This window comes from Alligator mississippiensis, chromosome 11 (genome assembly GCF_030867095.1).
Source record: "Alligator mississippiensis isolate rAllMis1 chromosome 11, rAllMis1, whole genome shotgun sequence".
Taxonomy (NCBI): domain Eukaryota; kingdom Metazoa; phylum Chordata; order Crocodylia; family Alligatoridae; genus Alligator; species Alligator mississippiensis.
In genome coordinates, this window is record NC_081834.1 from 30,301,042 (window position 1) to 30,327,010 (window position 25,969).

Genomic DNA, 25,969 nt, shown 5'->3' on the forward strand with positions numbered 1-25,969 from the left:
TCAGTTACAGTGGGGAGCTGCATTTCTGTCTGCACCCTGAGTGTAAGGTCCACACCTGGGTGAACTAATTTAGATTGGGTGGATATTTTCAATGTGATCTAACTTCCTGGAATGTCTGCATGCACCCTAAGGCAGCGGTTCCCAATCTCTGACAGATTGCGTACTACCCATTTAAAATGATACAACCTTAAGTACCACCAGCAAATTTTTGTCATATAAAGTAATTATAATAAATCTGCGAACTCTGACAGGCTGTCTGCTTACCACTGGTGGTACACATACCACAGACTGGGAACTGCTGCCCTAAGGGATCTGGGTTCAGCTCTTTCTACCCTAAGCTGTGGCATGCCTCCTTCCAAAAAGTCCCAAGGAACCCCTGTGTTGATTTTGGCATACTGCAACCATGTTACTTAAGCTGCTTTTGCCCATAAATTGTTTGCCTCATGTTGTATGTTCCAGCAAGAACCTCTCTTTCTTTTGCACAGAGGGTATAATATAGGCCATAAAATAGGAATAGTTACAGATATATATTCTTCCCTTTCTGTTTTAATTTGATTTCTGTTTTACTGGAGGAAAAGAAATGGTCCAAAACAACAATATTGTATGTTCAAGGCCAATGACTTACGTTCAGGATTAGAAAGAAACAGGATGAATTAGCTTATGCTGACCACCATGTTGCTGCACCTAGACAGCTATCAGTTCCTGAGCTGGATAGTTTTAAAGCTAGCTCAAGTACATCTGTATTTATACTGTACAGTACAGTCTGACTTTAAATATAAGACCATTTTGCCCAGAAAGTGAAATAGAGAAACTGACTACAGATTCAGCATCCTTTAGCAAATGACAGGAGTACTACAAGTATTTAAAAATATAGTCATTGGCTGACATACCAAGAAACAAACCAAAAAAGTTCAAGAGATGGATTCTGTACTCCAGATGTTCTCAGAATATGCTCTATGGACAACTCATAGATTTTACAGAATGGGCTCGTCGCACAATTTTAGCTCCTTTATGATTCCTCCCCACCCATACTAAATTATATTCAAAAGCTAAACTCTTATTTTATGTGCATGTGTGCACATATGCACACACACACATAGTATACTTTCATAAGACTACCATATTTACTTGAATCCAAGATACCTTCCCCCTCCCCCCAATCAGCATGGGAATAAGAAAGCTTTATCTTGGAGTACTGGCTTGAGGCAGGCAGTAGCTCAGCTTTGGGCCAGAATGGCTTGTTTTGTAGGAGAGGGGGCACACAGCTAGGGGAGTGAGGGAGAGCAGACTATGTGGTGTGGTGGGGAAACCTACAGCCTTCCTCCTGCAGCCCCTGGCCCCTATGCCTGTGCCTGCTCCCCCTCCCTGCCAACCTCTGGGCCCCTTGTGCCTGCCCCACTGTCTACTTATTCCAGTCTCTCCAGGCTTGACCAGGGCCAGCTGGGAGCTACGGGGGAAGGGGAGGAGGCTGAGCTGAGGCCAGGCCAGGGACACACTGCTGCTGACTGCCCAAGAAAAGCAGAGCTGCAGCAGAAAGTAAGGGGAAGGGATGGGGGGAGGCAGGCTGCAGGGGCACAGGCAAAGGCACAGGGGAGCCAGTGGTGGAGGTCTGGCCCCTCACCCTCTGCCACTGCTTTCCCCACCATATTAGTGGGGAAAGTAAATTTAAGATGCTCTTCCACTAATTAGATTCTAGACATGGAAAATTATAACAAATTTTCCATATGTAGAATCTAGTTACTGGGGGTGCCATTTTAAATTTGTCGGCTTGGATTTTGGTAAATACAGTACTTCTCTACCTAATTAAGTACTCTGATTACTACAAAGATGGTTTGCAATCATAATGAAGAGAAAATGTAAGGGTCACATGCTGAATCTGATAATCTGTATATATCGTTTTATTTTTCATGGTGACTAGCAAATTCCTTCTTTCCTCTTTTCAGACCCTTGAGCCCACCTCTAAATACCTTTCTTCAACGCAGCCCATCTGCTCTGAATTGCATGGTACACACAGGAATCTACAGGAAAAAAGCTTTATTTCTGTCAAAGTCAGCTGGGCTGATCTATCTCCTGTGTTAGTTGTTTCTGCACAGGGGATCAAAAAACCAATTTGGACTCAAGAGTTTTCCTTTGGGAGATCATTCTGCCACCTGAGTCTGCTCCATTTTTTGTTTCTCTGTTACTGGAAGCAGAGAACTTTTGCCCTTGGTCTCATTTGTCTCATTTCTCCCTGATGCATTCCCAGGGTTGTCTGAATACACCAGTACATAAGTTGCCTTCTGTTCTTTTCCCAAGTCCAGAAAAAAGCAGATGAACTCCCCCTGTATTTAGCAGTTTTTGATTTTTCTTCTGAACGAGTTATATTATAGTGTTTAGTCTTGCTTCTTCTCCTCAGCCTAGGAGATCTGCCAGGATGGCTGATCCAAAACAAGTAAATCCTTCAGCTACAGGTTCTCCCTTCAACAAAAGGCCACTACTGTGACAAGGCCAGTCATTCTCTGGTTGTAACAATTTTTGATTCATGTCACAGTACATGGTCTGTATATTCGCAGTTTTTTTGAGTGAGCATGAACATGGTCTGACCCATGTGACCGAATCTAGTCTGGGTGTTTAACAGTCTTGTGCTCCGACATACTAGAACAGTCACTTTCACATCGAATTCTGCTGTAATGTACCTTTACTTGTACCCTTCCAGTGACACCCACTCATTGCTCCTAAAGGGGATATCTGGGAGAGCAGTGCAAGAGTGATTTTCTTAATTCACCATTAGTTCCACTAGCTGAAAGGTTTCTGAGAAGCTAGATAGCACTCTCTTTGTTCCCATTTCTGATCTGGCTTTTGGCAGCTATATAGGTAGGACAGATTCCTTTATGATAAATGTTACAATCATCACCATCTCCTTGGGGGAGGGGGAGTACTGATCCCAGCTCAAATGGATATATAGCTCGCACTGTAAATGTAACTCCTCTAGTGCAAGACCGAGATATTTGGTGGTTTTAGAATATATTGGGCTAATTTAATCAGCTGGACCTCATGCTGGAAAGCCAGACTGAGGTTGGGTTTTTTTTAAAGGAAAAAACCCTCTTTCAGTTGCACCATCCCAGTGTTTCTTCTTTAATGCCTATGTAATAGGGGAAAAGAAAATTAGTTGCCTAACTTTTAAGCAGGGTGAATCTAGAGAAAAGAGATTGAATCAGAAAAGAGATGTCCCTTCCCCTCCATAGCCTCTTTTGCTGGTTTGTGACTGTCTCTGCAACCCAGACACCTAGAACAGTTGCCAGCGAATCCCAGAACTGCCATATTCTGTCATACTTGCAGAAATGTTCAGTCACTGGTGATGGTAATTTATTTTTCAAAAGCAGCTTCATTTGAGGATTTCAAAGCACTTTATAAGCACAAGAATTAAACTTCTAACACTCAAGTGAGGTAGGTGTTATTTCCATGTATGGATGAGGAAAGTGAGGTACAGAGAAATCAAGTGATATGCCTACGGTCAAACAGGAAGCCTTTGGTAGAAACAGAAATATAATTCAGATCTCTGAATCCCACTCCTGTGCTTTAAACACAGGCTTTTCTTCTTCCGGTTTGGGAAGCAGAATATCATAGATGTTTCCAAAAATCACTGCTTTTCCTTCATTTTCCTTTCAGTTTGAGTAAAGAAAGGGCTCCTATAGTCCTAAATATACATGCAATGAAAGTGAATAAACTGAAATACCTTGAACATTCTTGAAACTGCCAGTGGCCCACAGAGTGGAAGTGTAACATGTATAGGACAATATGCACTACTTTTACTGCTATAAAATTGCGCTGAACACAACTTGATACAGCTCTTACATCAACAGAAAATCAAGAGATTCTGCACAGAAACATTTCAAACTTATGTTCTAATGAAAATGTTGTGGTTACCTGCATAAAAAAGACCAAGCATTAAATGCATAATTAAGCTGTTGCATAACTTCTGAACATCTTTAACATGTCATTTCAGAATGTGGATACTCTGACCCACAGCTACCTACAGTTTATAATTAAAGGTTTCAGATGCACTGTTTTCTCCTGCCAAATGCTGTTCCTGCAATATGCTTGACAAAACAGTCTATTTCAGCCGGTGAACTGCTTTGTTAAATTGTTTTAGTGAAACTATTGTATAGCAAGATCATATGTGCTTCCAGAAAAGCAGTTCCTACTACATCATCTATTTCTCTTCAGTACCAAATCCTTCATTATCAAAAGCAGTATTCTAAATACTGGCTATTTTTCCTCATTTTCTTTTTAAAAAAATGTAATCAATCACTACAAATGAGACTATGACTTCATTGTTCTATGTAGTGTTCGAAGCTGAAGAGAGGCTGGTGCCTCAAAAAGTGTACATACACTTTAGTCAGCAGAAACAGAGCTAAATAGATCAAGTGTGCCAATTTAAGGAGCGAATCAAGAGGCATAATTTACAAAGTACATTACTGTAAGCGTTTCAAAACATCCACCATAGACATCCAGGCAGTTCCCTCATATTGAGAGCAAAGCTGAACCACGGGAGACAGTTGACTGTGGCTGTACCAACGTGTCTCTGTATTCCTGCCAACTAGAAGTGTGTATCTACTTTTTTGAGACACCCCATATTAAAAGGCAAAAACCCCTTAAAATGAATTTTAGAAGCTGTAAAAGGGCCCATGTGATGGAAGGTTCTGCTGTAGGGTGTCCATTGGTCCTTATTTTATACCAGACCATTCTGTTTCTAAACCCTTTTGTCCTGTCTGTTTTTAAATGAGAACTGGACAGCAAAAAGTCCCGTTTTTCAGTTCACTGGTGGAAATACACGTTAATCATTTGTCCTCGTGATTCTATTGGCTGTGCCTAGAGGTAGAGCAGTGAAAGCCAGGAGGAGCAGGATTCCCAGCCAGGGAGGGAGGTAAAGAGGTGCCCTTTTTGTGGTGAACCTGCCCTGTGCTGCTGATTGGCTGAGGAGGCCCCAGTCCCACCCCTCACTGCTGATTGGCTGAGGGGGCCCACCTTGTGTCAGTGGCCACTCGATTCTGCTAAGTGAAGTCTTCTATTTATCTATAAAAGAGTTAATAATGTAAATACAAATTTCCAAGTCAGTGTCCCTCAATGGCTCCACCCAGATCCAGAGGCATTCCTTTAAGTGCAAGAAGGTGCCTCACTCTGTTTATGACCCACTCAATCCATGTTCTCTTTACTGGGGCGGCTTGCAAGTATGACAGTTAAGATTTTGGGGAGAAAGATGTGGATTCCTGCTTATTTGAATATGAACTGGTGTTAACAACATCTACAAAACAGCCAGATATGTATTTAATCACTACCATCCTTATCCTTTTATTTTTTAATCTGTCAATTGAAGAGAAACTTGATCCTTCTTCTGTTCAGTTAACTGTATCCAGTGTTTTCATATTTTCTGTCAGGTGGCAGCTATCTGTTTTGCTCTCTATCCCCCAATTCCAAGAAAGTAAACTCATTTTAGAATCAAACAGGTGCTTCAAAAGCAATAAATCCCATACCAAATGAAATATGGTACCTTCAATGGATCAAGTGAAAGAGAAGCTTTTAAAATATTTTGCAACTGGTCAGTATTGCAACTCATTTTCAAAAACCTGTAAGACTTCTTAAACCCTGGTGACTTCTGTGGAAGAATGAAGAGAATTGCTCTTCCTTCTCCAGGCTTCATGAACATTTCCAAAAAGGAATTCTTTTCAATTACACATCAAAATTATTACCTTCTGCTGTGTCTCTTGATGAGAAAGTAGTGCAAACTCCTAAGGCAGCAGACTGGGGCATCTGCTAAAGCAGAGGTGTCAAACTCACCCTGGTCTCCAGACCAGATCTGAACTGCAGGGGCTCCTCCCAGGCTGGCTCCATAAGGCTGACAGCAACTGAAGCGGAGTTGCATTTGGACAGCAGGGTGGGGAAGACAGTGATAGAGGGCTCCCTTCAGGGAGCATCATGGGTCCAAGACTGGATGTCAGTGCTGGTCCAAGGTCAGGCAGCAGTGTGGGGCTGCATTTGGGTGGCAGTGCCAGGCATCAGGGCAGAGCTTCAGATGGGTGGGCGTGTGGAGCCAAGGGCATGTGATAGCATAGGGCTTTTAGGCAATGGTGCAGAATTCTGGCCAAGCAGCAGCAGGGGGCTGTGTTGGGACTGCAACAGTGGGAAGATGCTTTCAGGCAGCAGCACAGGTCCTAAGGCATGCAGTAACATGGAACTGTGTTTGGGAAGCAGCACAGAGCAGGAGGGCTGCCCATGATGACCATGTCATCAAAATCCAGAAACCTTGAATTCTGTGGCAGGCCACACTCCCCGCACCTCCTGGTAGCCCACCAGACTACCAGTGGGCCACATGGAATGTTTGGCCACATGGGCCAAACACAACCCATGGACCATATGTTTGACACTCCTGTGCAAATGTATCCACCACGGCTATGGCTCTATATTCCTAAGCATGCAGCAGAATTACTTCTACAGTATGTTAACAGATGCAGGAAAATGGATGCTATTTTTACACATCATCTAAGCCAGTGATTCTCAACCAGCGTAACATGGTGCAAACGTAATTCACAAGATAAAACCAGAAATTTCAAATAGGAATCCATAGTGCTAAAAACATCTTGACCTGTTGTGGTCTGAGTTCTTTGCAACAGAAGAACTGGTCTATTATTTTTCTGTAGTCGAAACAAAGTGAACACTAGAAGATGAAATTTTCTAAGAAGTGCCTTTAGTCTAAAAGGGTTGAGAATCACTGATCTAAACTCTTAACTTCCTTGAGTATTAGGCTTATGAAGCAAATGTGATAGTCTGACCTTGATTTCCAGATCATAATCATTGTCCTATTGGTAATTTTATTTTCAAAAGAAACTGATTTCTAAAAGGATGTCAGCTTATTTTTTACTAGAAATCAGAAGCATTGCAAGCAGTTTTGGGGCCCTGGGCAGCAGCAGAAGCCAGGGCAGCAGAGACAGCTGGGTCAGTGGCAGCCACCACCATTATTGAACCTCCTTAAAAATTCAGTGCCTCGGACTAGTGCCCCCTATCATTCACTCCTACTTATGCCATGCTGGAAATGGTATATGGGGAGCCAAATTTCTGAAAGCATTCATGAATTTGAGTATATCATAATTATACCTGCCATTGATTAGTGTTTCAGAAATTCCTTAATACTTAAATAAATTTAAAATTATTGCAAAAGGAAAAGACTGTAGTCACACAGAGTATTATATAGGTTTAAAAATAATAAAATTGGTAAGGAAAATTTTCTGTTCTCCATTTAATGTTATAGGGTAAACACAATTTTCTTATCTTTTACACTGTAGAACAATCAGGATTTCACTGAGCTTTGTCAGAAGGCTACTCATAAGGGTCAATTCAACCCTGAATACTGCAAGGCACAGCTCTGTAGGGATTTGTCAAGTCCCACTGTGCCCAGACAACTTTGGATGGGCTTGGCGAGAAATTCTACTGCTTTGAATACAACTCAAAACTGTCATGAAACTCAATAAAATCCATTAAGCAACATTTTTCCCAAACACTCATTGATATCCCCAGAGGTAGTCTACTCTCTTACACCTGGGACAGGGTTTTCTTTTTAATAGAAAATAGTTATGATGTGTCAGTTTATTAATTCTGAAGGGACGCTATCAGTTTAGTTTAGGCCTCAAATTCAAGTTTTCTTTAAAAAAACAACCCACCAACCAACCAACCAACCTTAACATAAACACTTTTCTGATTTTTTCCTACAATTAAGTTTTACTTTGATACAAAACATTCCCCTATGCTCTTTAGAATTCAACCTTGCAAAAAAACCCTATATATACCAGCACGTGAGAACTAGAAAGGGAAAATGACAGACCATTTTCACTATTAAAAGTAGAGTACAAAGAACTTTAGGAACACAATAAGTCTAAAGTCTAGCCAACTTAAAAATATGACTGTAGTATAAGTATTGCGGTAGTACTTGTATATAATTGCGGATGAGGGCCCTACTGCCCTAGGCAATGTACAAGCACATAATGAAAAAATGGTCTCTGCTCCAAATAATTAGTTAGGTAATATCAGGTAATAAACCTACCTACAAAATCCCTTACTGATATTTTGGCTTTCATAGGATCATAGAGAAGTAGGGCTAGAAGGGACCTCCAGAAGTCACGTAGTCCAACCCCCTGCCTGAGGTAGGATCATCCCCATCCAAACCATCCTACACAATCCATAATCTAAATTCTACACAACAAAGACCTAACACCCTAACCTGCCACAGGTAAATCAGGGAATCATGGTAGTCAATGTCCTGCTTCTATAAAACATTGACCATAAAAGCTCAAGAGGCCCCAGGTAGTGGGCTATGCCCCCTGCTACAGAAGAAGGCACAAGCCCCCACAGTTCATACCCATCTGACCATGGGGTAAAATTTCTTCCTGACCACAAATATGGTGATTGGCCTAACTCCGAGTGGAGGGGGCATGACTCTTTAGCCAGGAACTTCCAGCTTGGGTACCAGCAGGAGAACAGGCCAAGTCCAGTCAAAGTCCCCAGCCTTGGCTGTAGCCCACAACCAATGCCTCTGGGGGAGGCTTAAAAACACCCTGACACATGTAGCAGAAAGGGGCAACAGGGGCAATGATCAAAGCCCAGAAGCATGGGAAATACTCATGGTGCAACATAGGCATAGCTATACCTAGATCATCCATGACAAGTGGCTGTCCAGCCTCTTCCTGAACACTTCCAGTGACAGAGTCCACAACTTCCCTAGGCAGTCTATTCCATTGTCTCACTGTTCTAACAGTGAAGAAGTTTTCAGGATTTCCAATCTAAATTTACTTTCCTGCAATTTCAAGCCACTGGTCTGCATCCTCCTCTCTGCAGCAAGAGAGAAAATGTGCTTCCTCTCTTCTTTATGACAGTTATTTGAATATTTGAAGACTGCTATCATGTCTCCTCTTAAGCGGGACAAGCTTAACAAGCTTTGCCACAAGCTGAACATACCCAGCTCCTTCAGCCTCTCCTTATATGACTTGCTTTCCAAGCCCTTTATCATCTTTGTTGCCCACCTCTGAACCTTCTCCAACTTCTCCACATCCTTTATAAAATGTGGAGCCCAGAACTGCACACAATACTCCAAATGAGACCTAACCAGTGCAAGTAGTGAGGCACTATCACCTCCTGTTTGTTGTATCTAATGCTTCTATTGATGCATCCCAAAACTGCATTTGTCTTTTGTACGGCTGTACCTAATGCTTCTAATGATGCATCCCAAAACCACATTTGCCTTTTGTATGGCTGCATCACACTGCAGACTCATATTAAGTCTGCAGTCTACCAAGACTCCCAAATCCTTTTCTATAGTGCTGCAATCCAGCCAGGTATGTATGACCCATTTTAAATTTGTGTTTTTGATTTTTTCTCCTGAGATGTAGCGCCTTGCATTTGTCCACGCTGAACTTCATCCTGTTAGCTCTAGCCCAACTTTCTAAGATTCTTGTGAATTGTGTATGCATCCTCCATGTCCGCAGTCCTTCCCAGTCTTGTGTCGTCTGTCAACTTACTCAAAAAGCTCTCTATGCCACCATCCAAATAGTTAAAAAAGACATTGAACAGCACCAAGCCCAGGGCAGAACCCTAGGGGACTCCACTCGAAACCTCCTGCCATTCTGACATGGACCTGTTAATAATTACCATTTGCTTGCAGCTATTGAGCCTGTTATCTATCCACATTGTAGTAGTTTTATGTAGCCCACATTTTTCCAATTTGTTTATGAGAAGATCATGCGGGACCTTGGAATCACTTTAAACCAACAAAATACATGACAAAAGGGAAGCTAAACTTCAGTTCTAATAATCTGAAGCCAAATTATGGGAAAGAAATCTATGCAGACATTTACACTCATGTTGTCCTACAAAGGATGATGGGTTTTCATTTCAGCAGCAGAACCTTTATATATAAATAACAAGATAATTACTATTATGTTAATTTAAAATACATATAGCAATTCTGGGTTAACACACAGAGAAATAAGAATTTAAATAGTATTTGTTTAAAATTTGTAGATACAACAATAATACTAGAAACAATTTAGGATTTTTAGTTTTGCACTTAATCAGAAAAACCCAAAACACCACAATATAGGTTTGTGCTATGAAGCAAAAACACAATCTAAATTACAAATTAGACGTAATTAGTAATATTACAATATTATCTGCCTATCTAGGGTACTTCTTAGTACTTGTCACCACACACATTATTCTAACTAAATTATTTTAGACTGTAAACCCACTGCAGCAAACCTTGTCTTTTATTTACATTTACCCAGTATGCAGCACAATAAGAACCCAATTTCTTTGCCTTTCAGCGTTACTGAATTACCATAATATAGATGCTTAGTAGTTTGGTAAATACACAAAGAGAGGTCTGTTTTACTTATTCTCTGCTTACATCTAATTTACAGAAAAGAATAAATCCTTAAGAACCAACTGAAGTTGATGAAAAATTTTTCCTGTATAAGAAATACAGGATAAGGCCAAATTTTCTTGCAAAATGATTGTGTTATGATTGTGTGCTATGTGCATATATAGTAACCAGACGGATGATACAGTCCGAATGGCTCCCCTTTCCTGTCAGGTAGGGAGGTGAGCGGAGATGAACTGAAAAAAGAGAGGGAACAGACTGGAGAGATGCCTCAACTAGGTGGCTACACAACTCCCTTGCTCCACTCATAGCTTGGGATATGCAGCTCAGGAAAGGGAGAACAATGACTGGGATGGAGCTAGAGAGCAGCTACTCTCCACAACATAATCCTCACTTGGCAAGCACATGTTTTTGAAAATAACCAGTGCTACACATAGCAGCATTAAATTCCTGAGAAAGTTCGAATTAACACTGAACAAGTGGAGATAATAAAGCCAATGACATCATACCTGCTGAGATCAGACAAGAGAGTTGAGAAAGACAACACTTTATAGGAACTGCTTCTTGTGAGTCTGAAGTTTTCTTTCCCTGTGGATCACTAAGCTCCAAGAGGTCTAGAGACAGCATCCAGTCCACGGATGCCTCTGAATTTCTTCTGCCCAAGGGAACTGTATCACAAACTCTTAAGTGAATCTTGGAGCTTCCCAAGTTCAGCGTCACACTCTAGCTGGAGGTGATAATATGCCCATGACCTGTAATGACTACAAGGAGTACATGCCCTTTTGAAATATTCCTAAATACAGTACATTTAAAAGTTAACCCTTCCTATTTATCTACTTTACTGATTGCTTTTCCTGCTCAAATATCCTCTTGCTTAAGAAAGAAATTCAGTAAATATTCAAGTTATTTGGGGTGGCAGCTGACAAGGGAAGTAAGGGTAGAAAAAACTGATGAATACTTAGAAGTGCATATTTTAAAGGATCTTTTTATTTTTGGATCAACTGCGTAAGTGAACATGTGCATCTTGACCCATCTCACATTTCAATTAAAAAAAGTTGTTGTCTACCAAACCTACTAATTTTACCTTTCCATATAAGAATGTGATAATTTATTAGAAGTAGCCTGTAAAATCCAATAGGCTATTAGATACTGAGTAAATTCATGGATTGTTTGGTAGCTGATGTACATCATATACCCAGTGCTTGTATCTTGGTAGTTTGGTAATGTAAACTTTTATAGCTGAAAGATTCAGTTACTAAACAAGTTTTTAGAATTCAGTTTCTGCAGTCAGAAGCTTTCATGCTAAAAATGTAAAGCAGTACAGCATAGTGGCATAGTTTAGATGACGAATTTCCCAGCAGAAATGATTTGGTGGACTTAGATAAATGAACAACACAAGATGAAATCCTAGCCTTACTAAAGCCAATGGCAAAACTCACACCAATTTGGATAAGATCAGGATTTAGTCTGATGTTTGCAAATTCTCATTTTTATTTCTGGAGGAAGCTGGCAGCAATCACTACATTTAGGTGACTAACAATTTCCATTATAAAATGTTTGTAACATTTTTTTTTGAGAAGCTCTCTTGTTTGGAGAGTCTTCTTTTTTGAGAAGCTTTGTTTGCAGAAGACCTATAAAGTGCTCTCAAGTGGCAGAAGTTCTCTGTCCCATGACATTCCATTCAGGTTTAGCTGAAATATAAACTGTTGAAATTTCTTTTACTTGCATTTCTCAGAAGCTATTTGGTCCTGTCAGTTTAACTAAGTGTGGACATTCCAAGACCAGGCTTGTGCCACTGTCTAAGCAGAAGCAAACACTGCCTAGGAGCCACTACAGTGGAAGACAAAGTTTATTGGGGGTGGGAGAATAGAGTCTGGCTCCTCTCAGTCACTCCAATGGACTAAGCAAATAGCCCCAGGCTTCCATCCCTACTTTTTCAGGTAACATATGGCACAGGAGCCCCCTCAACTTTGGGAGAGGAAAGAGAGAAAGAGATGGGTTGGGCCCCAGTTTTCTCACTTGCACTCTCAGCACTTGACCCCTGTGGACCATCTCTACTTTTGTAATTAATTCTGTACCTTTATGCTGTTGGTTTAAATGCTGCTTATGATATGTATACCTAACACCTCTATAAAATAACTGAAAATTTTACATGTTTTTATTTTTGAAAAATAATTAAGAAATTCCATACATAAATTATGTTATTTAGGTTGAAAAGTCAAGCTCTTGAAAGGGAGGAAGTCCCAGATTTCAGACTGCCTTGGAATCCTTAAATCTGTACTACAATATAGTCTTTTAATTATGAGGTAGCATGGGCAATCTTAAATCTGGCAGTCCCTGACACTAATTTTGCAACCTTCAAACTTTTGCTTCAAATCTAGGTTCGTCTTTGCAGCCTAAATAAAGTTTTCTTAACATAAACTTAAACATAGCTTTATTTAACTGCAGCAGATGTACGAGGCACTTTATAGAGCAAGAAAAACATGGTGCCTGTCCTGAAAAGCTTACAATCTAGTCTGATCAAAGTAGCACAGAACCCTGGAGGAGATAAAAAGGAAGTGGAACAGAAGAAGAAATTCTTACAGTGAAAACAGTGTGGTTTTGAATGAACCAATAAATAGATACCCCATTTTCTAATGTTTAGTTAATAATACTCTGGGAATCAAATCACTTACATATACTTTCCAACTTTTTAAAACAACTTCTGGCATTAGTTATGTTCCCATAACACCCATGACTTTGCTAGGATTATATGGGTGTAACTGAGGGCTGATTTTCACCCTACAAATAAATTAAAAGTTAAACTTTAATACATTATTCTCACCAAACCAAATCCAAGCCCAGCATATACCTTAAGCAACAAAATCTACAGCAGAGGTTCCAGCCTCTAAAGCCGATTTACCAGGCATGCAAGACTCCCAAAGGGACCAGGACTTTGGGGGTGGGGCCTGCCTTCAAATTCCCAAACAGAGAGCCTCAGCCAGTGGGTATGTGGATCAGCGATGAGCAATGGCTGTATTAATCCCTACCCCCCTGCTTGCCCTGAGGTTGCCACCGTGAGGAGCCCCACAGTCCAGATCCATCCAGCAGTGCAACTGAGTTTGACACTCCAGTCTATAGAAACAGAAACTGGGAAGAACTGCTCCCATTGTTTCTAAGGCAGCTTCAAGCCCCTCCCCCGTGCATCTTGTAAACAATGCACAGTGGAACAGTGTTGGTTCTGTCCTAGGCAAGTGTTTCTCCAGCCAAAGGGTATGTGTGGGGTAAGTTTTGCCCAATGGTAACAAGTAAGGATTTTTCACTTTAAAAAAATAATACAGTTGAACTTCTCCAAGATAAATTACGAAGTTAAACTGAACTGTCCGCCTAAAAGGATTAGTCAATTCTAAACTTTTTTTGTGACAACCAAATAAAAAAACCCAAACTTTTTATATGTGGACTGAGAGCCTGCTTCTACTTCTGCTCCCTCTCCCTCTGGAATTAATGGAAGTCTTGCCATTTATTTCAAAAGGAGTAGGCTCTCAATCTGAGATCTAGGGGGGGAAATATTAAGGTCCCCCTTTTACATATGCATGAATCAAAACGGAACTTAGTTGACACTTCTGAGGTTAATACACGAGGCAGAAAATACTCTGGCACACTTTCTTAAGACTATATGAGCTCTGCATTGTTAACAAAGATAATACTTTTGGTCCAGAAAGTACCCCAACTATCCAAGAGGCTGATGGGTTGGGTAAAGAAATAACATCCTTACATAACATCCAGTGTGTTACTTTTGAAGACAGGCATGAGTAATTCTAGTAAGGAGTGTTTTAACTATGTAAGGCAATTAAAAGTAATACTTGTTCTGCTTTCAAGTATGGCAGGTTATGTAAACAGATGTAAATACTGGCCACATAGCTTTAGCTACCTAGCAAAGAGGCCAGCTGTGCTAACAACACAATCTAACTCCTCCTGCATGTGATGTGGAGATACCAAAACCATGCCCTTCACTGTACTTGAGATGTGCTACTTTCACCATTCTGTGAAAGTAGCAAATCTCCTTCTGTGAAAGTACATCTCCTTGGGGCAGTACTGCTGCATAGCACAAGGGCAGAGTCCTACATTACACCATACTTTTATAGACAGACCAGCAGAAAGGAAACAAATATCCTGCTCTCAGCCAACCAGGGTGCAGTAAAAATGCATTGGTTCTAGCAGCAAAAATATCAAGGGAGCACAAAAACCAATATGGCAGTTAGCACTGACCTACATGCATACACATAGCTGCAGTGTGCCTCTACAAGGCAATCAATCCTGTGGTGAAAACAGTAGGGCTGTGCAAAGCTTTGGTCCCTGATTTGATTCGGCAGAGATTTGGTCTAATTTGGTGGCTGAATCTCCGAATCGGAATAGAATCAGGAGACCCTTTAATCTCTCTGAATCAAATCGGAACCCTCCAAATTGATTTGGAAAGATTCGGAGATTAGGACATAGAGATAGCTTTAAATGTTTTTTCTACATACCACTAGGTAGCAGGTGACTTGTGAATGCTGTGATGCTGGGGCGCATGAAGTGTCCCACAGGAGCACAGGGGGCTCCCCAGTGCACTCGGCAGCAGACCCATAAGTGGACCAGAAGTACTTCCAGTCCACTCCACCAGGGAGCGTGCGGGCCCCCTCCTGCACCCTGCCAGCTTGGTGACTGGTGCCTCCTGGGTCTGAGGGAGGCACCTGGGGTCCCCCTGTGGCTGATTACCAAGCCAAGAGAGCACTGGGGGAAGGTAGGGAGAGGTGGCACACTCCCTGGCAGACCCAGAAGTGGACCGGAAGTACTTCTAGTCCACTTCCGGGTTTGCCGCTGAGCACGTGGAGGGTCCCTCTGCACTCCTGTGGGACGCTCCATCTGTGCCAGATCACAGCAATCACAAGCTTCACCTGCTACCTCAAGGTATGTAGAAAAAGCTTTTAAAGCTGTGCCTATGTCCGTATTGCTGATTCTCCAAATCGGCATCAAATCTTCAGATTTGGATTTGGACAAATCAAATCAGGGACAGTGATCCAAATTAATGAATCCAATCACTGACCCTGTTTCAGGCCGAATCCGAATCAAATAGGGCCCGCTTTGCATACCCCTAGAAAACAGTTATGGTGATAACAGAAATGCCTGCATGCTGCCTCCTGCGCAGGGTCCAGAATATTTTTTAGTCTCAGACTAACATGGCTAACTACCTCTCTTTCACAGGCTCAGATATTTTAACTGAATTTTAGATTCTTACTTGTACAGACACTCAGCATGTACAGACAGACATTTGCTCTTCCAGGACAAACTCTCCTAGGAGTGATTTTACCCTGGCTGTTCTCTGGTTACTTTTCTCCTTGAGTGGCCATTTTTATGGTGGGAGAAAAAGCCTGAAGATCTGTACACTTGTGGTTTCTCCTAGGAGAGCAGCAACTCTCGCAGGAGAAACTGAATGTCTGTACGAGGTCACTAAGTGTAGATACAAGCAGGCTAGCTCAAGGGGAGAAAGAACCCTGCTTTGCTGAGCTTTGTAATTTTCTGTCTGACCCCTTTTGAATTGGCAAGAATGAGGTCCACAAATAGCCTGTTATTCAAGGTCTAAGGTTGGGATACCTGCTCACACTTTAAATTTATACCTTTTGCCTAAAACTGAATTTGTAGTAGAAGTCGATAAGGCTAGCATCATATACTTTCTTGTCTAATGTAGCCCCTTTTACCCTGCATGCAGAAAGTCATAACACACTGAGCACGGGGGATAGGAAACCAATTGTGCAACTAAAAAAATAATATGAACATTAATTTGCATTTGTCTAGAAACATACTGGAATCAGTGTGCATATATCCTTCCTCCTGAATGCAGTCACTCTACTCCCCTGGTGCCCAACCTTTTCAGAATCAAAGCACCCTCCTACCAGTTTTTTTTTTAATACAGCAGCACCCTCAGTTGAAAACGATTGTTGGTGCTGCCACAGCTTACTTCAATGCTTCTCAAATGAGGTCTCAAAACTGCCCTCCATGTCTGCTGCACAGCTAAACTGGGAAGGGCACATATATACACTCCTCCTGCATTAGGCCTCTCTGATAAATTTCAAGCAGGCAGGAGAGCTGGCTCATGCTCCAGACTTTCCTAGTCCAATCCTGCACAGGGTCTCCCAGAAACACAGGTGCGTGGGACAGCTAGAACTGTCCTGCATACCTCTGTTTCTGAGAGATGTGTTCAAAGCAGGAGGCCAGATGGGGAAAGGCTACAGCTTGTGCCAGCTCTACTGGCTGTTTTAGGGTTATCAGAAAGCCCTAATGCCTGAGGAGCATGCAAACGTGCCATAGCTTTGTGTACAGGACAGTTTTACCTAGCTGCTGCCATGACAGCGCCACCTGCATTGTGGCAACCTGGCTGAGAACTGCTGCTCTACTCCCTGAACTAGGTCTATAGTCAATTCTTTGATCATAAGCCCAATCCACATACAGTATGTCATAAACAGCACATATTAGTTTCCTATTCAGCAAGTTCTATGAAAGAGAGAAGCACTTCCTTCCTTTTCTATATGAATTTTACCTGTCTTATAACAGTTCTCAAGGTAACAATTACTTCCACACAAAAAAGTATCTGTTATATTAGAATCAGTATCCTCTCACATAGGAAAAGCAGATTCTTTGCGTCATTACCATACAACTGTAGTCTAATAGGTATGGAATATCTTTACCATGGCTATACTATTAATAAACTATTTACAGGTGCTCTAACAGGTCTGTTCTATAGGGACTTGTAGTATCCGTGCAGTACCAGTAGTCCAATATGGGCACATGGGCTGGAATGAAATCCAAACCAATACAGAAAGTACAAACTTTAAAGTATATATAGAAAACTTACTCTTCTTGATTTAAGCCACATTAAGAAACAAAATCTTGCCAATACTATTTACTATGAATTAAAAAAAAAGTTTCCGGTTTAAATGGCAATCTATCCCATTATATCAGGTGTAGGCTAGATTAAATACACAATGCATCTTTGTACATATAGTTAATATATAAATAGATGGCTCTATCATGTACATGGAAACACACACACACACACACACACACACACACACACACACACACACACACTTACGTGTTACATTTAAACCATTTTGCACCTAGAGCCACATATGGCTTAAGGAGCACGAAGTCAAATGTCATACTCAGCCAAATCCATGACAGAAGAAAGAAACTTAAATCATAGTGAACGTTTCATAATTTATATATATTGACAGCGAGGTAACAAACTTAATAGTGATGACTCTTAATGTATGATTTTCACTACATTATCAGGGCATGTTGTATCATTTTATTATAGCACATGACCCTCCAATGTTTAGTGATTTCAGTCCTGCCCATGTGCATAACAGTTGTGTTTTGTTAATTCTGCTCTAGATTATGGGGACAAACAGAAAATTCTCTAACCAGAAATAGTCCCTATGGATTTGGCCTTCAAATCTATCGGTGCTCTTTTTGCTGTGGTAAGCTATCATGCTTATATAGGTCAGAACATTGGTAGCAAGAGTTACAATATAATTTAATAGATTTACAGCATTTAGAAAAAAGCATGATTTTTTAAGAGGCATTATCCAGAAAATAGATGGATTTTAGGGGGGAAAAGTATGACATGAATCCCCACAGATTCCTGGGACTGATTATATTTATGTGTGGATAATAATATGGCATGCAGTGGCTTCTGAGGTTGCTCTATGTGGTCAAGATTTGTAAAGATGTATTAGCCTTAGTCATGCACCTTTTAATGTTTTGCTAATAATTTCTTTCCTCATGAAAGACCCATTAATATAGGTCAGTAAGCCAAAACTAAGCAATGATAGAAAACAATGCTCCAGTTTAATAGTTACTGATAAAGAACAGAATTGGGAAATTCATTCACTCTGTTCCCATCCAAGAACTGAATCAAAGCCTAAGTCAATGAGAGTAGCCTTCCTCAATTCTTTGAACAACCCTAATCCACTGAAAACTTAAAATATTTGGCTTAGCTTTTTTCTTTAACAATGGCAGAAGCAATGACGCTCAAAATAGCTTCCAAAGTTATAACCGCGTCTCAAGTACAAGTTATTTACCATGTAACACTATCTTATTCTTTAAGATTTCAGAGTCTATTTTCCCTTTTGGGGCTTTGTTAATAAACTTAAAATTGCACTTAGTTGAAATAAAGAACAGAGACAGTAATGATCTAAGTAAGGATGTGAATTTATGGACAATTACAAAAAGTACATAATGGTACATGAAATGACAAACAGTACATATAATGCAAACACATGCTTTGTACAGAACCTACAGCATGCCTGATGCATTGAGGTGTACCCACATACTGTACTGCAAAGGCCCACAGCCCATCTCTTATTTAGGCGGCAGGTGCCACATTGTCGCACGGACCCCAGGGCATGTCTTCAACATTGCAGAAAGAGGATCAACTGCTACATAATTTGTTACAGAAAGTCAATAGCATGTTAGTTTGTTCGGGGTTCTTTTTGCAGGGGTGGTTGTATTTTGATTATGGGCAAGGAAGGGGGCATGATTGCAATGCGCCCTGCTACAGAAATCCTGATGGAGGGAAAGAAGCGTTCTATGCACTGTGCCATTGCATACCCCAATTAGGCTCTGTGAGGTGGGTGTCTGATGGATATCCTTGCCCTCTGCTACTCCAACTTTATCAGCAGTTATATGAGGATGGCTAGGAGAGAAATATTTGTAAACCTCTTTTTGCTCTCTCTTGCTAAAGCACCCAGCAGTGTGCAGTCCTGATCCGTTACTAGGGTTCCCAGGTGCTACAATAATTCAAATTTAACAAGAACAACTAACATATGGGAATGAACAACAGGGGGATGTCCTGATGTCTGCAACAGGGAACCCCCCACTGCTCACTAAAGGGAGATGAAGCCAGGATCCCAGCCCCCTGCTACGGGTGCCACAGCCTGCGATATGGAGAGGGAAAATGGTGCCAAACTGCTCCCTACCCCAGCAAGCTCCCGGCCGGCTCCGTGGGGATCGCGGTGGGTGCTGTCCAGTGCTGGAACAGCGCCTTACCTGCCGGGCGTGTGGGAGAAGGGAGACTTCCCTGCCTTCGGCCCCTCAGAGAACTGAATGTGGGGATGTCTCTGCCTTTACGACTATAGACTCGCACGAAGGATGCCCTGCCCTGCCCTGCCCTGCCCTGCCCTGCCCTGCCCTGCCACAGAGACCCCAACGGCCGCCCCACAGGCGATGCTCTGCTCCCCCCAGCATCCGTCCTCTGGGGGCCCTCCTGCTCCCCGCGCTAGGACCCCGGCGCCCCTCGCACAGGGGATGGATGCCCCGCTCCCCGCAGCGCCCAGTACAGGGGGTGCCCCGCTCCACTGCAGGGACACGCGCCGCCCGCGCCACAGGGCCAGGCGCTGCCCAGCACGCGGGGTGCCCGCTCCGTGCCCAGGCGCACAGGCCGGAGGGGGCCGTGCGGCTCTCCGGGGCGGAGGGATCGGGGGGGGCGGGCGGAAGAACACGCACGTACCTGCTGCCCGGACCCTCAGCCCCGCTCTGCGGCGGAGGCGGCTCGGCACTGGCAGGCGCGCGCCCGGCCGGGATCGGGGTTCCAGCGCGCGCTCTGCCTGGCCCTGGCGCGCGCGCCCGCACCCCCGCCCCCGCCCGGCCGCGCGCGCCTCAGCCCGGGTCGCCTTGGAAACCAGCGGGCTGCGGCTTCGCTGGGCTGGGGCGCGCGCTCGGTGTCACGTGGGGGCGGGGACCCAATGGAGGCGCCGGGCCGTGGCATTCGTAGTACTACGGCCGGGTGGGGTGGGGGCGGGGACTGAAGGGAAGGCCACGCCCTGGGGCGGGGCTTCAGAGGAGCATCCTGGGCCCTGCCGCGGGGCTGGCCGAGGCAAGCCGGGCAGGGCGGGGGTCCCTCTGCAGCTCTGCCCCGAGGAGAGCGGAGGGCGGGGGACTGCTCCGTGCACAAACTCGCGGGCAGAGCCGGCCGGGGGGGGCAGAAACAAGACCCCGGCCTCGGGCTGACCCTGCCCTCCGGCGGCTCCCGCCACTGCCTGGTCGCGCTGGGCTCGCTGCTCCCTCCACTACCGCGCGGGGGAAAGCTGGGCCGCCATCCTTTGTGTTTTTTCCAAATTAAATATCTGAGGTCTTCCAGGTATATTTTCCAAGAGCTCAACAGTGGTTTCATTCAGATGCAGAAGGACGGGCCGGGCTGGTTCTCAATGTGCCACGTGGCTGGTCCAGTAAAATATTTCGCCCCAAAGTCATCCTTGCCTCCCCCTCCTTGCACCGTCCTGCCTGGATCTGAATCTGAACATGACCAGATCGGAGGAGGGTCAGAGCCCAGGCTCTGGCTGGGGCTGTCAATAACTCTGAATTATGAATTTAAACACGCAAGAAGAGCCTTGGACATCGTGTTACACTTTAAAAAAATGAGCTTAAACAAAGGGGGTGGGGGGAGCCTTTGAGAATGGGAGCCGGCGGTGGTGGGCAGGAAGCTCCTGCAGATGCTGCTGGTACTGTCAGCGGTTGAGAGGGGTTGGGGGTGGCAAGCACTGGCCACAGGTCAGTGACCACCTGCAGGCGGCAGGGGCCAGAGGCAATCATGGACTGCCAGTGGTGGGGTGCCAAACAGCGACCGCCTACAGCTGCCACCAACAGTGTCAGTGGTGCCTTTTTGCAGGAAGTGCACCGCCACACGGGGTGCACGTGCACCTGTGTGCACCCCCCATGTGTTGCCCCTGATGAGAGCCAGTGTCACCATAGAAAAGAAATTAAGTGTGTGAGGATGCTGTGTAACCTTGTGGGCTTTAGGGAAGGAAGAAGTACTTATCTAGAATATTCATCTAAAAGAGGGTAAGTAATTGTTCTTTTACAACTCAAAGACTTCAATCCGACCAGAAAGCTACAAAATACATAGGGGTAAGTATACCATTGTCATAGGCATTTGATAGACTTGCTACAACCTCAGCTTATGTTTGTTAGGATACTGCTGTCCTGAGATAAAAGTTCTCTCTCTTACCTGATCTGCCTAGTAAACCTGGCCTTGAAATCAAATAATAGGCCACCTTCTGCTCCCATTTACAACCTCTTGTCCAACCCCACTAAATTCAACAGTTGTGAGGTATAACTTAGGGCAGAGTTTACTCTACCAAATACCCATTTGATACGCTACAGAAATGCATAATCGTTATAGTGGTATAGTGCTATAATTTTTCAAGGGTGGTAGACAGTCTGTATTTATAACTGCAATCGGTTCTTTAATATTCTGTAGAAATTAACTGTAATTTATAAGGGTGCAAAACATAAAATGTATGCCTAAAATATTTTTTATACATTTGAATAAATGGTAAACCTGCTGAATAATCTCAGCATAATTCAATACAAATAGACATGGTAGATGGTCCGTATTAAAAACCTCTTATCCCATCTACTTATTTTTTAGGAATGTTTTGCAAATGAGAAAACCTGAGGAAACATTAGAATTATGGACTTTTGCATCCTTAGTTCTGGAACGCTGGGACAGTAGGAGGAAGCAGACATGTTCCCCTTGGCTAGGGACAGACATTCAAAAAGCCTGCACCTGAATTGATTCAATCTTTACAGGTTAGTCCAACCTGGCTAGGCTACATCAGTTTGTAACCCAGATAGACGTCCCAGAAATTCGGGAACATGCCTGCAGTGGCTAGGCTAGAAGCTGGGGTATGCTAGAGCAGTACTCCCTTTGCTTCCACAAGGCAGAGCTGGGGGCGGGGGCTTGGCTAGGTGGGGGCAGGATGCTCTGATTATTCCCCACCCCTTCTGAGCTTCCAGCAGGGGATGTTTATCACCCCTAACTCAGTGTTTACCAACTCATTAAGAAAACAAAGCCTCTCTACATTAACTAATGGAGCTCTTCTTAAACAGCTCTTCCAAGGAAGGACATTAAGCTACCTGTTGATTAGCTCCCAAAAGCCTTGTCTGCCTCTGTTCTCTCCCACAGCACAGACTGTAGCCAGTGTGTGGTCTGCTAGCTAATGCTGAGGTGTCTGCATAAAGCAGAGGGGAGGTGGAAATAATTCCTGTTTAGCAGGGAGAAGCCAGGCAGATGCTCTGTACCTGCAAGCTTCAGCCAGGGAGCAGAGGGGAGGGGCCAGCCCTGCAGTGGAGCAGAAAGCCCCGCCCAGCCCAGAGAGCATGCTAAGATTCTGGGGGAGTCTGGTTTATCTAAAAACCAGCAAGGGGCCTGGGACAGACATTGCATAAACTGGTTTGACCCAGATCAGTTAAGTCTGATACTACATTCAAATCAGGTTAATCTCAAACCGGTTTCAGCCATTTTCAAACTGGTTTATGTGCACTGAATGTCTGTTCTGTTACAGGTTTAAACCAGTTTCTGATTACTTAAACTGGTTTATGTATAATGTCTGTCCCTACCCTTATGGTTAACTGCTTTGAAGTGGGTTCCTTTAAGCACCTAAGAGGACATATAAACTCACAGTATAGATCTGTGGAGGAAATGCTTGGAGAAAAAAAGTTGAGAGTAATCTCTTCTTCCCCACTTCAGTGGGTAAAAAAACCTTAGGAGAATTCTTCAGCGCCTTAAGCCACAGCATAAAAGTCTATAATGATGCTTCACAGCAGAACATAGAACAGGGAGGAGCAGGCCTGTTGGAAACATGGTCATTTGCTCCTACATACAGTGCATATCTTGTAGGACTAGGCTACATCAGTGGCGTACCAACAGGGATGGGGAGGGGGAAAGGGGCCATGCCCCTGGGTGCTGGCCTGGGGTGGGGGGTGCCAGTGGCACTTCCGTTTCTGTTGCCAGCATTTCTGGGCTCGGTGATTGGTAGCCAGTGGGACCCTCCCTCCCCAGCGATCGGCCGTGGATGGGGCATGTATGCAAGTATTGGCCCCCGGGCGCTGGAGACCCATGGTACGCCACTGGGTTACACATAGGACTAGGCTATATATGCTGCCTTTCCTTTTCAGTTGCATGTAGTAGCAGATTCAGATGCTGACCTCTGGCTAGTGCACATTAAGTTGAGGGCTCCATCTGTAGTTCCCACAGGGAGAGTAAACTTGCAGGTACAATAGATATTATCTATTTTGCCTTTGGGCTGAGTCTAGGATTTTCTTAATACTACTCATAACTTACATAGTTTATATAATCACTGGTAAAGAAATACCTAGAAAGCTTGTTATAAATTAAACTGACAGAACATAATGCAGGTACTTTTCCTTTTTCATGTGACAAGGTATTTAGCAGAATTTTCAGATTCATTGGAATCTAACAGGGCTGCACCACAAATGCATCTGTTAGGGCCTACAAACTTGGGACCTGTGGGCTGTTAACCAAGTGCCTTAGTGCTTGTGCCACCCTAGCCCCTTCAGGCTAGATAAAAACAGATAAATGGGCAACAATTTATGGTCAGACATACAGGTATACAGTGACAGATATTGAAACTACAAATGTGCTCAGATAAATAAGGATATGCTATGGAAATTACACTGCCTTTTAAGACATAGTAACCAACGTAACATTTTCAAAACTGACTTTTTTTTTTTTTAATGAGACCAGAGCTGACAGTTAATGCAACATTCAGGTGTAGGCCCTCAATATAGAAAACAGTGACCAACTGAAAAAGTCCAAAGAAGGATTATAAAAATTATTGTTAAAAGGCATGTTCTCCAAGAAGAAACCGAAAGAACTAGAAATGCACACGTTAGAAGAGAGGTGGCAAACAGGGAACACACGAAGAGTAAACAAATACCTAAGGAATACTAACAGAGAGAATTAATCAATGCATTTAAAGTGAACAGAAGAGCAGTCCACCAATATGAAAATATATTCAGAGTAATTTTAAATGGAAAATTCCTGATGGGCATATTAAAAAATAGAAATACATTTCTATCTGGAAGTTGCAATGACTGGGAATTGGAGAAGCAATGAATACAGTGAGTGATGTATAAAGCTCTGTGGAGTTCAACAGATATACCTGGAGAAAGAATTTGGTCCTTTATGTCACTACCTTCATTATAACTTTCTAGCGTTAAGTAATCTCTCATAGACTGGCTACACATATCAAAGTTGAACTTCAGTGTTTTTCACCTGTGGTAGAAAATGATAAACAAACTGAAGCAAGTTGTTTCATTGATCTTCACAAAATAAGCTTTTGCAGACTCATATTTGTGCTGAGTATCTGCATATTACTGCACTCATTTTTTTTATAACACAAGAGATCATCAGTTTCAAAGCTTTCACCATTCATCACCAGCTGCAGACTACAAAAATCTTAGCTAATTGTGTCTGGGTACTAACTTTTTCATTTAATAAATAGCCTTTTGTAAGTTAATTTTGATTTTATCATAATGCTTTGATGCACGTGCAGCATCCTATCCTTCAAAGCTGTACAGGCTAGTAAAGGTTCCCCACTACAGTTAAATAATTTTCTTCTTCTTTGGGAAACCTTAGAAGATGATCAGCATTACCATTTAATTATAGCAGTCTTTATAAATTGTAGAAATCATATAATTTGTTGTCTAAGACTATGCCTTCTGCTGAGCTTCTAAGTAAATATGAAGACCTTAGCAGGAATTTGAAAATCCAAGAAACAGAGGTTGATCCCTTCCCTGCTTTTGTGTGATATAATCACATTTGTGCAACAGTAAAAGAAAATGAATTTTTATTTGTAATATTTTCTCTTTGTTGTCCTTCTAGAACATGGGGAACACAATCAACCATTCTATATTTGTCTCTTTACCAGGCTGTGAAATCTTGTGTGTCACTGCCCTCATTTTAAATATTTTTTTTTAATTTTTGTCAACTAGTACAATTAAATTTAACTTTACAAGCAATTTTTTTGTTTTATCAAGAGTAAGTCATCTCTCCTCTCTAAAATCATGTGTTTCACCTAATATATTGTGTTAATCCTTTTTTTCCTTGCCATCCCCTTGATTTATTGCATCATTTTTTTTATTTCCCTTCAGTATATGGAGGCAACCAATAAGATAATGTCAAGCAGTTACCTTCTTCCTACCTTCTGCCTACCTGATAGCACAGCATCTGGCTGGTCTCACCCTGTTGGTAACTTGGTAACTTTAGTTTGTCCTTTCCATCCATCCATTGGTGGTCTACTGGTAGTCCTGGCTTCACACACGTGAAGAATTCAAGTTTGGAGTCCATACCTGCAAAGTGTCACTGTATAAGTGAGCAAAGGAGTTCACTGAGGCACAATCGCTAAGTCTTAAAGATTAAATCACATTTAACAGTTAAGCTCTGTTAATGCTCCTGGTCTGCTGGTCTCTTCACCAGCTGGTGTGTTATACGTGAACAGAGCCCTGTTAAAATCTGAGTCTCCATAAGAGTACCAGGGATCCCTGTGCACATCCCCACAAGTGTGCATGTGTGTTTTGCAGTGCACCACACATGCATGTGTTCACTGTGATGCCAATTTGCAGCATGGTGGGTTTTTTTGTTTTTTTGACACTGGGAGATCCCTAGTGTTAAAAAAAAAAAAAAAAAAAAAAAAAGAAACCCAAAAAACTGCAGCAGAAAAAAGCAGGGCTGCAGCATGC

General features: G+C 42.8%; 2 protein-coding genes across 3 annotated transcripts in view; one reads left to right on the forward strand and one right to left on the reverse strand.

Moving 5' to 3' along the window:
- Window positions 1-25,969, forward strand: part of NRG4 (neuregulin 4) — a 105,067-nt gene that overhangs the window by 22,841 nt on the left and 56,257 nt on the right. The gene's annotated exons all lie outside the window — the stretch shown is intronic.
- FBXO22 (F-box protein 22) overlaps window positions 25,492-25,969 on the reverse strand; it is a 73,686-nt gene continuing 73,208 nt past the window's right edge. Inside the window, exon 8 of the mRNA XM_019477484.2 lies at window positions 25,492-25,579. Coding sequence (XP_019333029.1) covers window positions 25,561-25,579 — 19 coding nt within the window. The 3' untranslated portion in view covers window positions 25,492-25,560. The remainder of the gene's footprint in view (window positions 25,580-25,969) is intronic.